We start from the raw sequence: 22,834 nt of genomic DNA on the forward strand, positions 1-22,834 counted from the left end.
TGAGTCTAAATCAAATAATCTCGTTTAATTAATAAGTTAATAATATTTCAGGACAATTTAGACACGCCATCTAGTCTCAAGTTAAGCAAAGCTTGTGTTATGGATACTAGACAACTGATATAATGTGTTTGCGATCGCAAATAGCCATTTAATATATTTAAAAATAAAATTTTAAGAATTCAAATTTGGAACGTCAGGCACAGAACATCGATGTTAGTTTATATATAATTTTGCACTCCTTCTCGAACATTCCGTGGCGTCATTATTAAAATCTGTTTACAATATATTCTAAATATTTTATTTATTACAATTAAAACATTGATTGTAATATTCCTCCAGCAAACATAATGAATACATTTTTTATGAAAATACATATATAATATATACCGAGATCGGAGAGATCGGATAGATCGGAACAAACAATCATATTCATGATTACAAATGTTTGTAACATGCGAGAAATCGAAACCGCGACCATTGTATATAAGATTAACCACTAGACTACCGAGGCCGTCTATAGAACCATAGTAACAGTCATTGATTCGACTTTTTGTTCACAGTCACCATCAACTTACAGAGTATCGTAACTCGTTAACAGCAGATTGCAAGTCGGAACATGTTAATACGACCACCACACCTCAGCCTCCGGCAGATGTCAACAACCGTGTTTATAGCACGCCGGTGCATCTTAATGCAGACAGCAAGCATGGTGAGCATAAAATGTGGTGCAAAGGTGGAATTAATACATTAGCATTACCTTAGTGTACCTTTGGGAAGATTTTTCCGAATACTGTAATGGTGTTGGCCGCTAGACTTGACAGCTGCATCGGACGATAAGGAGCGAGTGCAGATGGCGCTCCAATCCCACAGAAGGACTTATGGAACGGCTGAAGGACAGCACCCGCCAGCCGCCGCCCGACATTAGTCTGAGGGTACCGTAGTCTCAGGCCATTATATCAATTCCCGTTTGAATTAGACGGAGAATCGATCGGAAGGGCTTTCAGAAGTCTAGAGATACACGATTGAGGCGTAGCATTAAATATACATATTATTTACATAAAATAATAGTATATATTATATAGTGAAGTTCGTTATGTTGATTAAAACACACAAAATTTTAGCCCGATCTGAAGGCGATGGCGTAATACAGCTGAGTGTTAAACGCGCACATAGAACATTATTTAATACACTTTATCTATACATATAAATAAAATTGGAGTGTCCGTTTGTAATATTGAAATAACCGTTTTTTACTGCATACATATGAATATAAATACGGAACATACACAAAAAAAACACTTTTTAAAATTTTTGTCTGTCTGTCTGTTTGTTCCGGCTAATCTCTGAAACGGCTGAACCGATTTTAACGGGACTTTTTTTGGCAGGTAGCTGATGTAATAGGGAGTCACTTAGGCCACTTCTATTTTAGAAATATTATTTTATTGTAGAAAAATGAAGTATAATTCCACGCGGACGACGTCGCGGGTACAGCTAGTTTTAAATAAACTCAATCATAAAACTTGTTTGCCGTTTTACTATTTAAAATGAGCGCTCTGCCTACTGGCAGGTGCCGGCCGGTGATCATTTCGAAATTTGATTTAAAAAATACCAAATAGTGCGGTGATGGAATATAACTGCACTATTTGCGTTTATAACGCACACGTGTTTTATGAAATTGTTCATATATCTAAAATCGGTGAAATTATAAATTATATTAATTGAAAAGAATTATAATTATAATAACAAAGAACATATTTATTTATTTATTTATAAAATTACATGCTCTCAGTGAGTATTACAGTACAATACCAATGCACTCACCAAGGAATAAAACGTATGCAATACATACATTAATATTAATACTAGTGTTAATAATAAGGTCATAAAAGAAAAGAAAAAAATAAAAAATAATAAAAAATAAAATTATATATTTATATCTATCCCATTTTTATATACCTACAGATATTTTTCTATCATATATTTTTCAGAGCTCTACGAAATTAGTCCTTATGCTCAATTCGCAATAGGCTTTCGTACTTTTGGACACGTTGACAATCAAGAGGTTCCTAGCAGAATACATATGCCCGGAAACAGCAAATCTAGATACGATAGCGGTGAGTCGTATTTTTCAAACATTACTTTAAAAAAATTTTATTTTTTCTTATTTGTACACTTTATTACTCCAGATACAGAACGATCTTAATTATTATAAATATGTATATATAATCACAAGTATAAAAAGCGGTCTTATCGCTAAGCAATATCCTACACGCAATCTTTAGAGGGTAAAGATATAGTGAAAAGTGTATATAGGTGGTGCACATGGTATCACAACTAATATATAAATAATACATGCATATAATATAGTTATATATATAAATATTTACTACTACACTTTGTTTTTTTAACTTTTACTACTACTTTACATTAATAATTGAGTACTATTAGATATAGAGTGATATTATATAGTCTATAGTCCTCATCGATCCAACATCATAAGAATTTTTCAATTTAAATTAGTGATTCCTGAGATTAGAGCATATATGTAAACAGATAACCGACTCTTTTACTTTCACCTTTATTATATTAGCATAGATTTACTTACTACAAATTTCATTTTAGAAACAAGTTTCCAAATGAGATCGGAGTCAGAAGAAAGCGACTGCGTTTCGAGAACTACAACATTGAAAAGTGTGCCCAGAAGTATGTATTTTTATTATTAAAATAATATCAACATTAATATAGTTTATATATAACACTAGCTTTTGCCCGCGGCATCGCTCGCGTTAGTTTGTCCTCTTAGGGGTGGAATTTATCAAAATCCTTTCTTAGTGGATGCTTACGTCATAGTAGCTTTATGCATTCAAAGTTTCAGCCCGATCCGTCCAGTGGTTTGGGCTGTGCGTTGATAGATCACTATGTCAGTCACCTTTACACCTACAATATCACATATATATATATATATATATATATATATATATATATATATATAGACATAAATTCGATTCGTAAATTAGATTCGATTTGTGATATAAACTAGATTCTTAGCACGAGTAAACATGAGTATGATTTTTTGTATTGGAGTGTTTTATTTTTATATATTTAAAAAATCTATCAAAGTATTTATATACACTAGCTGTGCCCCCGCGACTTCGTCGACGTGTTTTAGTGCCATTGACCAAATAATATTAATATTTGATAAACTAATCCAAAGAAAAAAAATCATCGTTATAGCTTCAAAAATGACGATTTTCCATACAAATTTTCTTAAGGGTAAAATTTTGTAAACTTTGAGTGTCATATTTATTTATATTTAATCAACAGCCTAAAATATAAGTTTCAAGCTCGTAACTTTTAAAATGACGATATTTTCTTATACAATGTCTCATCTTCCTTTTCAATGCCTTACAACCTTTCTTTCGCATTAAAAAATAGCCTACGTCCTTTCTCAGGATCTAGACTATCTGTGTATAATTTTCATTTAAATCGGTATAGTAGTTTTGACGTAAAAGTGAGACAGACAGATTTTATTAGTAAGGATTTATTATATTACTTATCATTACTTTCAGAAGCCTGCAGAGTCCCTCACCACAGGTAGCTGAGAAGTGAAACCCGATCTAGTTTTAATTAATACATCTACTGATTTAGTTATATAATTTAGATATCAATACAGAATTTATACAAGTAATTTATACAATAACCAAGTAATTATATAATAAATTATCTTACAAATATGCAATATTTAATTTCATAGCATTTATCCTCAATTTAAAGTATTGTATTTTAATTATTATTATTGTAAGGTATTTATTTAAATGATTACATGTAGTCAGAATTATATCACTAACTTAAATTATTTAAATTTTGTATAAAATTGACTAAAACTAATTAGTATTGTTGCTCATTATTCAATAGTAAAACTTTTTTACAGCCTAGCAATTAAATTAACATTAATCTTAGGCTTGGTGTTCATTATTTTATTATCAAATGTTTAAGACAGTTTCTAGACGCATTGCTTTGTTTCATATTGATTTGCTAGGTAATTTAGAAATGTTAGTTATGATGCTACTTTAGCTCTTTATCTGTTTTTTTTTAATCACAGATTTTCAACAAACTCACTTATGGTTAGTCATTGTGATACTTATATATTTACTCTACAACTATAATTTTGTTATACCTGTGTAGTTTTAATATCATATTATTAAGTTACTTTTTATTTAACTATAAGGGTGTATAAGTCTAAATTAGTGAAGTTTCAGAAACATTGAGTTTTAATAGAACAATAGTAGATTTCTTGTAAAATAACATTGGCTTTATGACTGTATATTGTTAGTATAGTTCTCTTTACATTTTTTATAATAAAATTCTATTTAAATGATAATTATCGATTGTGAATTATATAATAATATTAAATGTAGTGAAAATTAAAAATACAGGGTGTAAATAAATTGTTTTATTAATTCTTATTCCATTTTAATGGGTAATTTAAAGAAGATAAAATGGATTTATTCAGTAAGAAATAAATTACCATCAAATACTAAAATCGTTTATTTACATCCTGTGTATTATAACTTCTAAGTTATCTTGAAGAAGACTGATTGTTTACCATTTTTTTTGAAGCTAAATTATGTAAATTAATTTACGTATAGAAATTAAATTTCGACGAAATAAATATAAATGTTAGTTGTATAAAAACATTCGTTTTATTTATACATACCGTTAGTATAATTACTATGTACTTTAAAATCGATCATTGAAGTTAAGCAAAGTAGATGATTAGCTCTTAAATATATATAAAGTAGTAATAAATAAGAATTACATACTATACATTACCTTTAACCAATTACTATTACCTATATTTACCATAATACTAATTAATACGTGAAAAAAGTTTAAAACAGTGTATATATTGTATTAAAAATATAGAATAATAAATCTATTTATTGCCAATAATAGTACAATGATACAGTTATTTTATTTGGGAGTTTAATAATCAGATAAAATTTTGTATAAACCCATAAAAATTTTGACTACTTTGAAACATATGTAAACCAGCATATAAGATGACGGATTCTGTTTTTTTTTAATGTAAATAGAATGGGAAATAAGCTACAACATGATTGTAAGTTGTATTAACACAATGGACAGATCATATGACGCCAGTACTATCCCTAATGCGTTGTCATTCCAGAGGTTTAAGATGATTAAGAGGAATATGACGATTAAGATATAGAATAGAATAGAAAATCATTTATTCAAATCAACTTACATTGAAGCACTTTTGAATAGTCATCACATTGTTTTTTTAATCTACCGCTCATTCGTTACGCTGTTTCATAACAAGAACGAGCAAGAAACTTGTGTGTTGCTCTTTTAAACAAATTTATTCTTACTTTACAATTTAAGTGTGTGAATACAAGCTACCGATTAGCACTCATTCAATTAAATAATCATATGCCTCTATAGTCAGTTCAAATAACACGATAAATTTACAAATTATCATAAAATAATTATTACCAAATTGACTCCAATCTTATATCGAAAAGAAATAATGTTTGAATTCAGAATTATTAAAGTGTTTACTCGAGAACACCTGTAATAATAATAATATCTCAGGACAATTCACACAACACTATCTACTCCCAAGTTACCTAGAGCTTGTGCTATGGGTACTAAACAACAGATATGAATACATAGATATTTGTTTTGTAAATACATACATACTATACACAGAAAACACCGAGACGAATACAAACAATCATACTCATGAATACAAATTATTGTACCGTGCGAGGAATCGAACCCGCGACCGTCGGAAGTAAGGCGATGTGCTGTACTGAGGCCGTCAAGGCCTGTTTCCATAATCATGCTTATTAGACATCAATACCAACTCAATGTTAATATAAAAATGCTTTATGACCCACGAAAGCGATCTTCTACGAGTTTATTATGAGCGTACGGAAACTTTTCGTATAAAGTGTTACGGAACTACCGTTTTGTTCGGCGCCATAGACCGGAAAATTGGTTGAAAACTTGGCCGAGATGGAACGATCGGTACTTGAAATAATAGATATTGATTTGACAATTTCATTACACAAAATAGAATAGAATAGGACAGAAAATCATTTATTCAAATAAACTTACATTGAAGCATTTTAGTATATTTTAGATATCACTTATTTTTTTTTTCCTACCGCTGTTTCGGAAAGTTGACTCGGCACAAGAAGAACCTGCAAAACTTGCGTGATGCTCTTTAAATAATTTAGTTGCAACTTTACATTATTAAGTTGAAATGTGTGAATCCAACTACCAAGTGTAAGAAGCACTAATAAATGATGATGACTTAGGCTTTGAAACCGGCTATCGCAAGGGAAACTCCAAGTAGCGCCCGTGACTTGTGACACGGGTGTAGGTTTAAAAGACCTCTTTAGAATGCATTAACACTTACCTTCACTACTTGCAGTACCCCCTAGGCCTAACTAAGACCGGGATAAACCCATTTCTAATACAATTCACATTAGTATCCAAAACACAACCGGCACGCTCTGCGCTCGTCGACTGAATGCCGCGGCTCACGCAACGAAAGAGGATTATTCAACTACCGACCTCCGTATTTATAGACTGAAGTAACTGCAGTAGGTCGATCTATATATACTAGATGGCGCTATTCACAATATTTGTAATAATCTTTAGATTGGGTACTTCATTAGGACTAAACACAAACTACCTTCTTTTAATATCTTTTTAAAATATCGAATTTTATTCTAAATTATTGATGTGAACTCTAACACAAGTATTAGATATTCATAGCAGTTATATTCATGAGTATCTTCGTTTGTATTCAGACTACTACTACTAATGCTGTTTGCCGCAGGTGGCCTTTACAGCTTTACCGGACGTTAGGGGGCGAGTGTAGATGGCACTCCCAACCCGCGGAAGGACTGAAGGCCAACTCTCGCCTACCGGATGCGACTTGAGTCTGAGGGTACCGCTAGGGGTTTGAACCTCGGCTCAGGCCGTCGTAATTTAGATCCTGGATTGAATTGGAAGAAAGATCGATCGAAGGGGTAGATATTTCCTATGTATATTCTGCATGTAGATATGTATCTACAAAAAAAATGCATTATAGCTTAGCTCGGGGCTAGATGGCAGTGTGATATTGTCCAGAGTTATTATTATTATTATGAACAAATTCTATGATTTTATTCCTGAAACTGAACTATTCATTCGAGGAATCAATTAGCGCACCGCCGCCTTACTTCCGATGGTCGCGGGTTCAATTCCTCACGGTACAAACATTTGTATACATGAGTATGATTGTTTGTATCGGTTTGGGTGTTTTCTACGTATATTATACATGTATTTACAAATAAAAAAATATTTATTCTACCAGTTATCTAGTACCTATAACACAAGCTGTGCTTAAATTGGGACTACATGCTGTTGTGTGTATTGTCCAGTAATATTAATAATATTATTACCTTAGTCCTCTCGAATGGTAACTCATGACTATTAATGCGTTACCATTCGAGAGGACTAAAGTGATGAGGGTATACCTATGTATACCCTCATCATGCGTTGCCATTCTAGAGGTGCACATAATAACGTGATGTCCGGTTACCATTTATTAACACAAAAAAACTACTTGTAGGTATTTCGGATTGGTATACGACTAATAAAGCTTAAATATAATATTAACAAATTGAATTGAAGTTTCATGAACTGAATACCATTACGTTCAAAAGTAAATGTATTATACCACTAAACCATAACGGTATTCTTAATTTGAAATGCCAAGAACTAATATTGCATATCTGTGTAGAAGCCATATAGAGATTTTTGGGGAAAAAACGCGGTGTCCCAAATCACAAGGGAGTGTGGGCACTAGAGTGTAAAATTGGATTCCCTGTCTAAATCGATAGCCTAATTTGAAGAAGTTTTCCATATACGTGTATTTTTTCTGTTATCTACTATCTTACTAATATTGTAAACTAGAAAGTTTGTGACTATGGATGGTTAGATGAATGGATGTTTGTTATTCTTTTACGCAAAAACTACTGAATGGACATTAATGAAACTTTGCAATAATATAGCTTATACATCAGAATAACACATATACTATAAATGTCATACGGAATCGTAATAACACATACATATATTAATGAAATTTCAAGCGGATGAAACCGCGGGCTCAGCCTGTATTAAAAACGCGAAAGTTTGTGAGTACGAATGGTGAGATGGATGGATGTTTGTTACTCTTTCACTCAAAAACTACTAAGTGGATTTTAATGAATCTTTACAGAAATGTAGTTTATACATCATAATAACACATAGACTATAAATTTCACGCGAATAAAACCGCGGGCACAGATAGTTACATATATCTTTACAGAGTATAGACTATTTACTATTCCGCTGTATGTCTGCTTAGATCTTTTAAACGGATTTTAATGCAGTAGATAGAGTGAAGATTCAAGAGAAAAGTTTATATGTATAATACATGTGTTTTAGTATAGTATAGAGCAAGACAAAAATTCAAAGATTTGCAATGCATACGTGCGAAGTCGGGACGGGTCGTTAGTTGTCTATAAACCCGTTCAGGCGCCAATTTCTAACAAACCAATTGTTCATAACTGCAAAACACTTTTAGTTGCGGGACCACGACAACTTGCCAACTCCAATAATATAAAGTTGAGCCCAGAAATTGTAGTGCTTGAGTTACCACTACTATTTTCTCTTTTTAATTAAAGTGACAAATAATTGGAGACTAAACTCATAGAGATAGAAGATGACAGATGGGGTAAATTATGAGTTGTATATATTTTTAATGCCACATTACAAAAAAAAAAAACAAATTCAATAAAAAATAAATGTTAGGGGTGGACAAGCCTTATCGCTTAAAGGTATGAAACATAGTTGGTAGCAGATTCTCAGTCCTACTGAATATTCATATAAAATTTCATAAACATCGGTCAAGCCTTTTCGGAATAGTATGGTAACTAACACGAGAATTTTATACATAATATTTTACTATCTGACCCAACAAACCTTATTTTAACATATAAATTAAAGTACTAATATCGTTCTTAAAATATACATAGGTGTTGATGGTAGAAGGATGAAAATTTAAGAATTTCTATTTTTTTATGGCATTAAAATACATACAGTATTTTAATCTGTATGTATTTTAATGCGATAAAAAAATAGAAATTCTTAATTCTTAAATTTACATCCTTCTATAAAAAAAAGCCATAAAAAAATAGAAATATTTAGAAGTATTCCAAAAACAAAATATCTTTATTCATGTAGATATATCACAGACTTATATGATATGTTAAATCTACCATGAGTTCGGAATGATTTCGAGATGAGAAGAGCTGACAAGAAATGAGCTGAGGCTCATATTCTTTTCAAATAAATGTTGTACATGTTTACAATAATACAGATTCATTTTGAAGTTAAAATTTGTAAGTATAGTGACCATAAGCTTTGGGTGTTTTCTATGTATATTATATATGTATTTACAAATAAAAAAAATATTTATTCTGTCAGTTACTTAGTACCTATAACACAAGCTGTGCTTAAATTGGGGACTGTTGTGTCTATTGTCCAGTAATAGCTTTTGCAAAATCAAATAGTCTAATCAGGTCTCGTAACCCGATAAATAATAATAATAATTCTATTGATCACTCAAAAAATACGTACAATACAAACACTTGCTATAAATGTGCTTAACAAAAGGCAGCCATATAATTTGAAGCAAATAATGAGATGAAGCCATACCAATTATGGATTACACGAACATGATTTGTTTCAAAACTCATAAGAAAAATTAAACAATTTGGGATCAAAATCCTCATATAGAAAAAATATTAGCAAATTAGTTGTTACACGTGATTTCTGGTCTAATAACTATGACTGATTTCCTCTTATTAATTGTTTAACCAATTGGTTATATATTATATATTTTTTCTATTTGAGTATTTAATTGAATTAGTGCTAATTGGTGGTTTGGATTCACACACATAAACTTAAAAATGTAAAGTAATAATAAAATTATTTAAAAGAGCAAAACGCAAGTTTCTTGCTCGTTCTTCTTGTGATGAGACAGCTTTCCGAATGAGCGGTAGATTAAAAAAATGTAATGACTATTCAAAAGTGCTTCAATGTAAGTTTATTTGAATAAATGATTTTCTATTCTTTCTATTCTATTCTTCGTCTACTCTTTTGAGATAGAGGATAGCCTATGTTCTTCCTAGTGATACAATCTTTCGTCTAGTAAAATTTTAATAAGTATTAAGATTGGTTCAGTCGTTTAGTTGAGATATCCTATAAGACCCTATTAAGCCCTATAAAAAGGGGATCATACAGTCTACCCATTATATCTGCAATAGTGTGAGGGTATTTTTCATAATATCACATTTCTTAAATGAACTCAAATCGAGAACCGATAGTTTAAAATTGCAATCCCGTTCAGTTTGTCGCGTAAACAAATAATTAATCTGCTGGGTATAGTTTAATTGCTTGTTTGAGCTCGCGCCGCCTCTGGAGTTCCAATGGAGTTCTGGTCTGATGAGAGCAGAGCTTTACATTGTTGAGTTAGATCGCACTTTTAGTTGCTATATCTAGACGACAGACTATATTGCATTAATAGTACGTTTATAGGCGAAGTGTAGGTCAATAAATATTGGGATCCGTGGCATATTTATTGAACGTCTACACTGAAATATTAATGTCTTGAAGAAGCTGGTAGGCTGGTAGGCACTTCGACTTGATAAATATATTGAAGGAGCTGGTAGGGCAATTCGAAGCAAAATGGAAGGCACAGAGACTTGATAAAAATTAAATTTATTCACGGCACACGCAATAGTTGAATTTTAAAAAAGGGCATGCAGCGTCTTTTACATCTAGGTGCAAACTAGACTCGTGGATTTCTTTTTGGACTACTCTAATGCTGTTGGCCAGCAGCTGGACTTTGCACCTTCACAGGACGAGTACGAATGGCACTCCAAACCCGTGGAAGGACTTATGGAACAACTGAAGGCCAACTCCCACGTGGATACGACTTTAGTCTGAGTACACCGCTAGGAGTTCGAACCTCGACTCATGCCGTTGTAATTTGTTGAAATTATGATGGCCTGAGCCGAGGTGGAGAGCCCCTTTTGAATTGGACGAGGAAGGACTCGTGGGATCGGTTACGCCGACAAATTTTCACTACCCCGCACGGATGGACAAAACAATAGATAATAGTTTTTGTTTTTATTTCAATATTTTAGTAAAACCTTTTTTACTGAACTCGCAATACAATTGATAAATCTCAATTTGGATCAATATTTTTATTTCTATTGTGATAGATCATATTAACTTCAATACATAAATTTAGAATACATATATTGATTACTTTTTAATGATAATCAGTTATTTAATATATCATCTTCATAGAAATGATCAGTTGAGTTTCATGTACGATTTTCGAAGTAAAAATATTGGCCAAATTTGATGATAATAATAAAAAATATTATTATTTACTGAAGTAAGTTTATTGTATTATTTATTTAAGTCAGTAATTCAGTATTATAAAAGAAATTTTATATCCAGATGGCCAAGAAAATGACAATGTATTTGTTCGGTTGTTGTTGTAATTCTATAAAAACAATCATATGGGTAAAGTAAATTTATATGTATAAATTTATTCATAAGAGACGAACTTCTTAGTATACCATGGCAGACAGGGAAACTCCGAGCAGATCCCAGGACTTGTGACACGGGTGTAGGTCTGAAAACCTCTTGCTGAGTAAGCCATTCAACACAACACTCACCCTTACCACTCACTCACTTTCTTGCTCATTCTTCTTGTGATGAATCTGCATTCCGAATGAGTGGTAGAATCAAAATATGACTATTCAAAAGTGCTTCTAATGAGTTTATTTGAATAAAGATTATTTCTATTTCTATTTCACCGCTCGTGTTTACCTCCCTGTTCAGGCTAATCTGGTAGGAGTCTAGTTAAATGTTCTATAAGTATAGAACTTATTGCAATTCTAGACTGGCTCTTTTAGGAGATCTTTTAGAAGATTTTAGAGATATTTCGTAGATTTTAGAGGTATACCTCTTGCGTCCACTTCGACTGCATAGAACCATATATACAATTTCGTAAAAAAGTTTCGTTCTTTGTTATGATTGTGACAGTTAGCTAAATATATATTTATATTGTTATATATAATATATATTTTTTTATTATAAGGTTCAACATGTTCTTGTGGACCAGCTTGTGACACCTGGTCAGGAGTGCGATCAAAATTACAGCAATCAGCTGAATTGCGTAGGAAGAGAAGATACTGCCCCTGTACTAATAGAAGACCTAGATGCTTACAAATAAGGCGTCGAACAAGGAATAAAGAAGAAGTATATATTAATAATAATAATATTAGACAATTGACACAAAGCCCAAGTAGTCCCATGCTAAACAGAGTTTGAGCTAGCAGTTAGAGTGGTCTCACTGCCCCCTCTGTGTTGTAGATGGTTTTGTTTAGATTATCCTGTTAAGTTTATTATAAGAAGCAATTTTAACCGTTCATTTTTTAAGACATATAGATGATTTATATTATTGTTATTATCTTCTCTTCTTTGATTTGGTATAAAAGAAGGTAATACTCACCTATACGTGCCCCAGCCAAATATAAATGTGCCTTCCTTATATTTCAAGGTATTACTTAGGTATTTAGTATTATGGCTTTTCGTTACAAATATGTTTCAGTAGGATGAATAGCTTTTTAAAACTAGTTTTGAGTAATACCGGATTAATTATTATTATGATATTGATTTTAAATACTGTTTCAGAGATGTACTTGTAACCACAAATGCTGTTCTCGATGCTCATCACCAGAAATATATGTCGACAACCACGTCCAAACACAAGAAGGCGTTAAAAACATTTGCAGATTCACCGTCGATGCTTATTTTGTTTGAAATAATGAGTATATAATTAAATTATTGGATAAATTAAATATTGTAAAGCAAACTCAGTGTTTTAGACTTATTTTTTTTATGGATGATTATGGAATTGCGCTAACGGTTTATGCTGGTAGAACACTAGTGGAGAATTATAGGATAAATATGAGGTTAGGTCAGAATTCACCAAGAATTTATCACGAAAGATTCCAAATCAAAGGGGAATCGCGTGGAGGTCAAGGACTTGGTATTGCTAGCGATGGAGTAATTAGTTCAAATTACTAACAATTTGTTTCTCCCTCTGTATGTTCATTTACTTTTTTAAATTACGTAAAAAATCTCAGTATCAGTAATATATAAATTAGCCGTATATGGTAGTATTCAATTATGGTACTAGGTACTATAGTTGAATAATATACTTGAATACATCAATCCGATTTAGAATTTTTTATGTGTTTCATAGCCCACTTTGTTTATACTACGATGGTAGCAAACAATAAACTGTCCATCTGATGGTAAACGGTTACCGTAGCCTATGGACGCCTGAAACACAAGGGGTGCCACGTACGCATTGCCGACCCGTAAGAAACATTAATATATCTTTCTTGAAAATCCCCATGCTGTAGTCTCTCGAGACAACCTCGGCAGGAAGTTCATTCCACAAAGTAACTGTATGTGGAATTAGCATTTCAGGCTTTCGAGGAAAACTAGGTATATAATATCATGCTTAGAAATACAAGAGCGGAGCTGATTAAAAATTACTATATATAAACTCTTTAGTTTATATATACAAAAATATATACTCATGTATACAAATGTTTATATATTGCGAAAATTGAACCCGCGACTATCAGAATCAGATGTGCTAAACCGCTAGACCACCGAGGTTTAACTCAGCAGATTAATAAGGAAGCCATATATCCTAACACACCTGATGTAAGTTGTAATATCAGCGACCTTGTATAACAGGAAACTTTGTAACTTCTCCAAATAAATTATGGTTGGAGCGTCGAAACGTAATTAAAATTAATTAAATCTTTAATATTATTAAATATAATTAACGCCAGTGAGGCTGTACAGAACTTAATTGTTTCAGAAACCTATACCAACCTAATTGTATCTAAAATAAGGGCGGAAATTGGCTTCGTTCTTTTAATGAGACTTTGTTTAACAAATTTCGGTTTTTAGAAGAAAAAAAAAGAATGAAGAACGAATTATATCCAATACTTGTTAAGTTAATAATTGTACATTAATTATACATTGCATTTCATATTTGCATATATAATTACAAATATATTGTAAATATGTACAGCATTTATTTGAAAAGAATACGAGCTGAGTTTCTTGTCAGTTCTTCTCATTCCAAACTGACGGTAGATTTGATCTGAGTCTGTAATAGAGCTAAATGAATACAGATATTTTGGAGTCTAATATAACTTCACGGCTGATGCTGGGCCATACGTGGTAGTCAGTGGTGTCTACCCTCATTCTGAAAGTTCTACATTTTGTTGGGTATGTATGTGTATTTTTTTAAAATCATGATTAACTTTTTTCTAAGATATTTTTTTCAAATATAATCCACTACGACTCCGACGATGAAAAAAATGAATGGTAGGTTTTATCTCTGTAGATATTTTTGCTTATTAATTCAGATACCATTAAATCTTTGACGTGAAAGAAGTATTATAATTTCTCCCGACCTGAACATTTATTTTTGAAGAAACAGCGAGTATACAATAATGTTAGTATATATCTGCTATAGTTGAATTTATACCTACATCATCCAGATGTACGCCCTAGATACTCAATGTTTACCTAAATCGTGGAACTAGCGAACGTTCTATAATATTAATAAGTAGTTAGTCGTGTGGCTTGGGGAATGTTTTCTTGAGTAATTACAGAGCGAGGCAAACAGACCAACTAATCTAAGTTGGAACGCTCCAGCTTCACTAAGGGTTTGTATATATTGGTCTCGACCCCACTATTCGTGGGCGAGAGAAATGTACATGTACCTGCGGATTCTGTTCATATATATATAGATAATAATATATATACCATATATATTACCATCTATAAAGACGTCATTATGCAGTTCAAACTGTCACGCCATGGCGATTAAAATATATAATAAATTGCCAAGTGAAATTGTAAATTTATGTCGAAATAAATTCATATATATAGATGGCTAATCAGCAATTCTTATATATATAGTTGACATACTCATATTAATTAATAATGTACGTACTTAATATTGACTAACGAATAATAACCAAAATTGACATCTGTTTTGTCTGTTGCATGTCAGAAATGACAAAATGTGTGAAACTAGTTCTAAAGATCTTAAAAACCACACATGTACCACATTTTAAGCAATAAATATTATTTCATTTCATTTCATATATTTTAAATAGATGATAATGAAATGGTGCTCCGCCTGCGCTAACGGTATTAACTGCCGTGGCACTACTGGAAGATAATACGATGAGCATGAAGTCAGGTCAGTTAGCCCATCATGGTAAATTTACCAGGAATTTATCAGTACACTTTCCAGGGGGCTCTGAACAGCATGGAGGTTAACCTGACATGACAATGGGATTACCAGTTCACATTACTAACAATCCTTTTCCCTTGATCATATATATTTGGAAGCGGTATCTATTGATGATTTATCAAAGGATAACAATAAAATAAGCACAAAATTAATGATTTCACTCCAATGCGGACCTTTATCATAGCTTTCTTCAATTTATGTTTACTTTAATATTATTAAACAACTTATATTGTATCTTGGGTTTCACTCGTACTCAACGCATTTGGCTTTGCGAAGATATATTGGAATCTGTGAATTTTCTACCACTTATATCACAGAGAGTGTTCTGATGTATTCTTTGGATTAATATCAGCTGCTGAATTTCGACAACGTACTACTGGATGAATAGTGGTCCTGCTCGGTGCGTTTTCTAGAACCTTTTTTGGCCCGCATAACCATATTATAGAATCATCTTTCAGCAATGGCATTTCCGAACCGATACGATATTGAAATCTTTAAGAAAAGAGATTATTCCTCCTTAAAAGGCCGGCAACGTACTTGCAATCTTAATAAAAGACCTATTAAACATTAAATATTTATTATCATATGTATTGCTTCTAAAAAAAATTAAATTATAATACAATATATCTGATTATAGCCATAAGGCTGATGGCAGATGGAAAAAGGGATAAAAAATATATGTATTGCTTCTACCCCAACGCTGAATATCAATCTGCTCTGACCAAAAATGGAATAGAATAGAATAGAATAGAAAATCATTTATTCAAATAAACTTACATTGAAGCACTTTTGAATAGTCATAACATTTTTTTTTCTCTACCGCTCATTCGGAATGCTGTCTCATCACAAGAAGAACAAGCAAGAAACTTGTGTGTTGCTCTTTTAAATAATTTATTCTTACTTACAATTTAAGTTTAAGTGTGTGAATACAAACCACCGATGGTACTCTTATGTATCTGGAATGGTAAACAGTATTGTTAAGTTTATATATATTAGTGGTATTCGGTGGTAATAATTTCGTCACCTACTGTTCACCCCGCGTTAAAGTCGCTGGTTCAGGGCGTTTACAAATATACCTCTGCCGATGCCTATTATCTAATCACTTTTGTGTACACGAAATAATAAATAAAATATAAAATTGTCCCTATACTCACCCCAAATACACCAAAAATCCGCCAATTTGCACCAAGTTTTTAATATGACCGCCGTAACCGCTGTTCGTTCCCGCGATCGAATCTGTCACTAGTGTTGCGCGCCGCGTCCGCCAGAGGGCAGGATTTTTTCATATCCCCAACATTAAGACTTTATAGGGACGTATATATACATTTATAGTGCAGGTTTGTTGTGGTATGTTGAAGGTGTAGTGCCGCGAAAAATGACAATAATTGCAGAAAAATTACACAAGTATATATGAACATCACATTATCATGTGAAGCCTTGCGTTCTTATTCCGGAGAACTTAGATGTCATTTACTTACTATGTAATTTCAGGACCTTATCTCATCGTTTAATCGAAACACACATTTATGTACAATACCTTATATCTTCCGTCCTTCTATTTGGTACCTACCCGAGTTTCGACAAGTCTACACAGCTTCATCGGGATGTTATATAAATGAGAAAAGTATTGATGCGGAATAAATGCGGAAATAATTGCGTCTGATATTGTATTGTTTACCTTTACCTATTTATTTCGAATTATAGATCAATGAACATAGAATTGATATAATTTATACAACGTCTTGGTATATATATAAACATATACATACATTCTCGGTGGTCTAGTGGTTTAGCACACCACTTTACTATCCGATGGTCGCGGGTTCTATTCCTTGCACGGTACAAACATTTGTATTCATGAGTATGATTGTTGGTATCGGTCTGGGTGTTTTCTATATATGTAAAAAAATTATCCATGTATTTATATCAGTTGTCTAGTACCCATAACACAAGCTCTGCTTAGCTTGGGACTAGATGGCGCTGTGTCAATTGTCCTGAATTATTATTATTATTATTATTATTCGTGCGAAGCTGAGGCGGGCAGTTAGTATATGTGTAAAATATGTTACTTAAGTGTTCTATATGATTTCCGTATATGTAAATACTGTATTTTAGCGAAATAGACTTGTCTACTTCAGACGTCAAATTGCTTACTTTGTAATCGGTTTTGGACGAGATGGAACATGACAGTGAAATTACATGGTTTAGAAACGTGACAACATTGTTCTTCGGAACTGTATGAGGTGTACCATTAGTATCACATGATGATGTGCTATTCAAGTATATAGTTAGAAATGGAAATAGAAATAATCTTTCAAATTCAAATTCATATAAACTCAATACAAGCACTTTTGAATAGTCATATTTTTTATTCTACCTCTCATTCGGAATGCAGATTCATCACACACAAAACATTTGTATGTTGCTGTTTTGAACATATATGTTTTTGTTATATAAACTATTAAACAATAACAGGTAAGAGGCATTCGATAATCAACATAGAAACCGCTACGCACTCATTCTTAGTGCAATTAGATAATGTCAGCGCTATGAATTTTAAGTTTTTCTACAAAGATCAACATGTTTGCCATTCCTAATCTAAAGTAACAATCCTGGATAATTCACAAATTACCATCTAATCGCAAGCTAATTATAGCATATGTTATAGGCACTATTATACATATGATAGGAAAACATTTTTTTTTTGTAATTGCATAATAAAAATGAAGAATGAAAACGTACAATGTTTGTGGTGTGCGTGGATTTGAACCCGCGACTATTAGAAGTTAACAAGTATCTCAAATCGCTAAACTAGATAGGCCGTCGAATATATATATGACAAATAGAAATATAAGGAGCAAATACGAAATGTTCTTATTATTCATATAACGCAATTGCTGTAGAAATATTGGGGTCTTGTCGAAAGTAAAGGGGAAAAAGGGCTTACTGGTAATTTTATATGACCTTTGACCTTCGATCAGCCTTTGAAACTATAATCAGAAAAAGGGAATAATGAGAAATATTTTTTGTGAAGATTTCACTATGGAAGCTTTTCAAAAGTTTATATCAATACTAGTCTTATAAACTATGTATCTACTATCGATGTAATGTATATACATTCGTATATACATTACGAAGTCGTAGTACATATGTACTACGACTTCGTTACACAAACATTCATCCCCTATTGTACTATTACTGAACGTTTATATATATATAGTTACTGAAGACCCAAATAAATTCTTATCATCATAATAATATTAATAACAAAGTCGCTATCTCTGTCTGTCTGTTCCTATGTATGCTTAAATCTTTAAAACTATGTAACAGATTTTGAAGCGGTATTTTTTAATAGATAGAGTAATTCAAGAGGAAGCTTTATATATATAAAATATGTACACCCGTGCGAAGCCAGGCGAGTAGCTAGCCTATCTATAAAATTATAATCTTAACGCTAAAAAAACTTTAATAAATCCTGAGTAAGGTTAATCTTGACCACGTTATCTTCAAAAAACTCATTACAATCGGTCCACTTGTTTAGGATCTAGGAATAACAAATACGGTTACCTTTTACTATCGCACTCGCCATCGACAGGGAATTCATCCCCACACGCTAGAACCTCAAAGATCTCGGACGGTATGGTTTCAGAGGAGCTTCCTCCCGCGTACACTTAGATTGTGGAATGAACTACCCGCCGAGGTTCTCTTATGAGATTACAGCATGGGGTTTTTTAAGAAGGGTATATTAAGGTTTCTTGAAGGTCGGCAACGCGCACGTGACTCTCCTGACGTCTCTGGTATAGGCCACTGTAACCATTTACCATCAGATGACCCATCTTCTTGTTTTCCACCATCGTAGTATAAAAAAATACACAAACATATCAAACTTTTAACACCTCTCTTTCTGCACCGGGGTGAACAATTAGCAAACTTTTTTGTAAGTCTCATGAGACTGCAATACAACGTGTTCATTCCGGTAAAACCGGGTAAAATAGCCGGTTATTATTTATTTTATTTATTTATTTATTTATTTTTAATTCGGAATTACATCCATATAGTGTTAGTAAAAAACTTATAAAACTATGTTAGTAACTTATAATATACATATACGTAGATAAATTTAATTCATGTACCTGTGTCCACGTCCAGAAGCACTGGGTCCACAATGCAACGTTATCCAGTGCCTCTGGAGCGGACAATCAGGTATATTAGCAACAGTTTTTAGGATGCTGTTTGAGCTCCCCCGAATTCTGGACATCAGTGATGCAGCTCTTTTACGCATTATGGCTTGAAATCCATCTACCCGCGCTGCTGCAAACATCTCTGATGCGCTACAGAACCGAGGGAGCCCCAACAACATCCTAAACCCATTATTATACTGTATACGAAGAGCGTTGTATGCCCTCTGCGTATACCCAAATCATAGGCCGCACGTGTAAAACGACTGACAATACGCTTTAAACAACGTTGTCTTCACGTCGTTATTACACCGTGCAAACCTACGGGCCAGCATATTACATCGGACCGACAACGCTCTTCGTTCCCTCTCTATGTCATAGTCATCATTCAAGTCCCCCGATACAATGTGACCCAGGTATTTAAACCGCGACACCCGATTCAATGGTGTGCCATAAAGACATACCGCCGGCATACTTCTCTGTGTGCTATTTTTGCCATGAAATATCATGACCTCGCTCTTTTTAACATTGTATCGGAGGCCATGTGACTCCGCATATTCTTCACACGTCTTCAGCAGTCGACGAAGTGCACTAATCGATGGACTCAGCAGCACCATATCGTCCGCGTAACTTAACTGTTAATCATGTTTCCATGTATGGAGCATCCGATCCTGGCACTGCTAAGCCCATCAATCAGGTCATTCACATATAAACTGAAGAGTGCAGGAGAAGACAGTCCCCCTGTCTCACCCCACACCTCAACCTATACTCTTCCGAGAACGAACCCGACCATTTGACCTGGTTAACTTGATGATCATACCAATACTTAAATAAATCAACCAGCTGACAAGGTACAGCTTGGCGATGCATTTTTGACCATAATATATCATAATTAACCAGGTCAAACGCCCTGGAAAGATCCAAGAAAACTGCATAGACAGGTGTACTTCTATCAGTATAATACCTGACCGTGTCCTTGAGCGCCATAATAGCCGTCTCCGTCGACAGTCCTGGCTGAAAACCGAACTGCGCATCGTTTATTATAATATAAGTTTTCCGTTATATATGACAAATTTCACGTCCAACTAAATAGCGAAAAGTTTTAATTCTCAGTTAACACAGTTGAGTAACTTTATAATCACCGCATTCCCCACACGATGGCAATATTAAATTTAATTAGGGTAGCCCATCACATGCTTTAGTCTAATCACGTCATTAGTGAAGTTTACTGAAATATAGATCGGGGTTGCACAGATGAAATTTGGTTGTCTTAATAGGATTTAAAATAATTATCCACTTATTAATTACGTACAAATAATTTACTTTTGTTTTACAGTTGAGAAGTATGTAACATTCCCCTGTATTATATGGAATACCCCTCCGATCGATCCCCTGTCGAATTCAAACGGTGATCGAATTTACGACGGCCTGAGTCGAGGTTCGAATCCCTAGCGGTAACCTCCGTCCAGCGGGAGTTGGCCTTCAGCCGCTCCATCCGCGGGTTTGGAGTGCACTCACCTCCTATCGTCCGGTGAAGCTGTAAAGCTGCCAACTGCGACCAACAGCATTAGAGTAGTCCGAAAAAAACATGGAATATTTGGGAAAAAGAATATATGTCTTTATACTACTCAAACTTATTACGTACGGATAAAGGTAAAAACTCATTTTCCCACTTTAGACCCACAATTGTTATCTTACTTAGAAGTACCTATACATACTATACAACAATAAAAAGTTTTTATTCTCTCAAAATACGTCGAGAGAGCCATGCTTTAGAATCTTGGCCTATCCTTATACACTTAAAGTGCCTTTAGTAAGTACTGAGGTCTAAAAGATAAAATCTAATTCATAAGCAAACTTACCATAGTTAGGAACTACAGTCAAAAGGGTTTTATTACAAAAGGAAGATGTTAGAACGCAATCCAGTCTCCACAGATGTATAGCAAAATGGAGCGGACTAGTTTTATTTCAACTTCTATTATTACTATATCCATTCTATATATTAATACGTATATATTAACCATAAACTTTGCACTCCTTATTAGAAAAATGCACGGAATGTGAAATTTTGCACATTTCACATACCTAAGTTCGTGCATTTTATACAGAGACTCATCACACTCATAGTTTATATAGAGAAGGAATGTAGAATACTCATATTTTTTTTAAATTATGATTCAAAATTGGAAATCAAGCGATGTGCTAAACAGATAGACCACCGAAGTCATCATCGTTTAGAACAATGCTAGTATCATCATCAGCAGTATCACTGGGTACAATTTTTAGCCCTTCTCGTCAAATTATTACCTGTAACCCTATGTCTGTCGTAACTCCACCTAACTGCGGGACATCTTTTGCCATGCAGGGCTGCATTTGCCAATTCGCAGTCTCACTCTGGAACACGTCTACTCTGTCAACCATCGATTTTATTACAGAATTGTGGTCAGGACTACACCATAATGCTGGTTGTATAATTTAGCGATGATAATCATTGGATTGTTGTTGAGGGCTTAGTAATAAAAACAATTAAAATATAAACAGTTTCAAAAGAGTTAGTGATTACACTAATAAAAGCTTACGTAACAATAACAAACTGATTTTACCTAAATGTCGTTTGGCTAAAGTTAGTAATTCGTTTTATGGCAATTGCGTAAGGTTTTACAATAAAATACCAGAGTCTGTTATAAATCTGCCAGAAAGAGATTTAAATCAAAGCAAGAAAAGATTTAAATGTCAAATAAAACAGTTCCTTTGCAAAAAAGCTTACTATAAAATTGAAGAATTCGTTAATGATAATAATGTTTTTATAGAAAAACTTTAAATCTATAGCACTGACAATATTATCTGATTACATTAATAATGAGTGCGTAGCGACTTCTATGTTGATTATCGCATGCCTCTTACTTGTTATACTGTAATTATTTATATAAAAAAAAACATCTATTCAAAAAAGCAACACACAAGTTTCTTGCTCATTCTTCTTGTGATGAATCTGCATTCTGAATGAGTGGTAGAATCAAAATATGACTATTCAAAAGTGCTTGTAATGAGTTTATTTGAATAAAGATTATTTCTATTTCTATTTCTATTTAATTAAATTCAGAGGAGGTTTGTATATTCCCGTATTCAGATCAAATTCGCAACAAGAGAGTGA

General features: G+C 33.1%; 2 protein-coding genes across 2 annotated transcripts in view; both read left to right on the forward strand.

Annotated features, from left to right (window-relative positions):
* The window catches only part of LOC131848591 (cell adhesion molecule Dscam2-like), a 123,536-nt gene extending 119,449 nt beyond the window's left edge, over nt 1–4,087 (forward strand). Inside the window, exons 33-36 of the mRNA XM_059198507.1 lie at nt 561–709; nt 1,989–2,114; nt 2,623–2,703; nt 3,570–4,087. Coding sequence (XP_059054490.1) covers nt 561–709; nt 1,989–2,114; nt 2,623–2,703; nt 3,570–3,598 — 385 coding nt within the window. The 3' untranslated portion in view covers nt 3,599–4,087. The remainder of the gene's footprint in view (nt 1–560; nt 710–1,988; nt 2,115–2,622; nt 2,704–3,569) is intronic.
* A 7,494-nt stretch (nt 4,088–11,581) lies between these two features.
* LOC131848603 (uncharacterized) lies at nt 11,582–13,002 on the forward strand. The gene is made up of 3 exons (XM_059198521.1): nt 11,582–11,664; nt 12,245–12,405; nt 12,841–13,002. Exons 1-3 carry the CDS (start codon nt 11,661–11,663, stop codon nt 12,967–12,969), a joined length of 294 nt encoding a protein of 97 aa, XP_059054504.1. The 5' UTR covers nt 11,582–11,660; the 3' UTR covers nt 12,970–13,002.
* Nucleotides 13,003–22,834: the final 9,832 nt, after the last annotated feature.

Source organism: Achroia grisella, unplaced genomic scaffold (assembly GCF_030625045.1).
Source record: "Achroia grisella isolate CSIRO2021 unplaced genomic scaffold, CSIRO_AGI_Agris_v1 utg5640, whole genome shotgun sequence".
NCBI lineage: Eukaryota > Metazoa > Arthropoda > Insecta > Lepidoptera > Pyralidae > Achroia > Achroia grisella.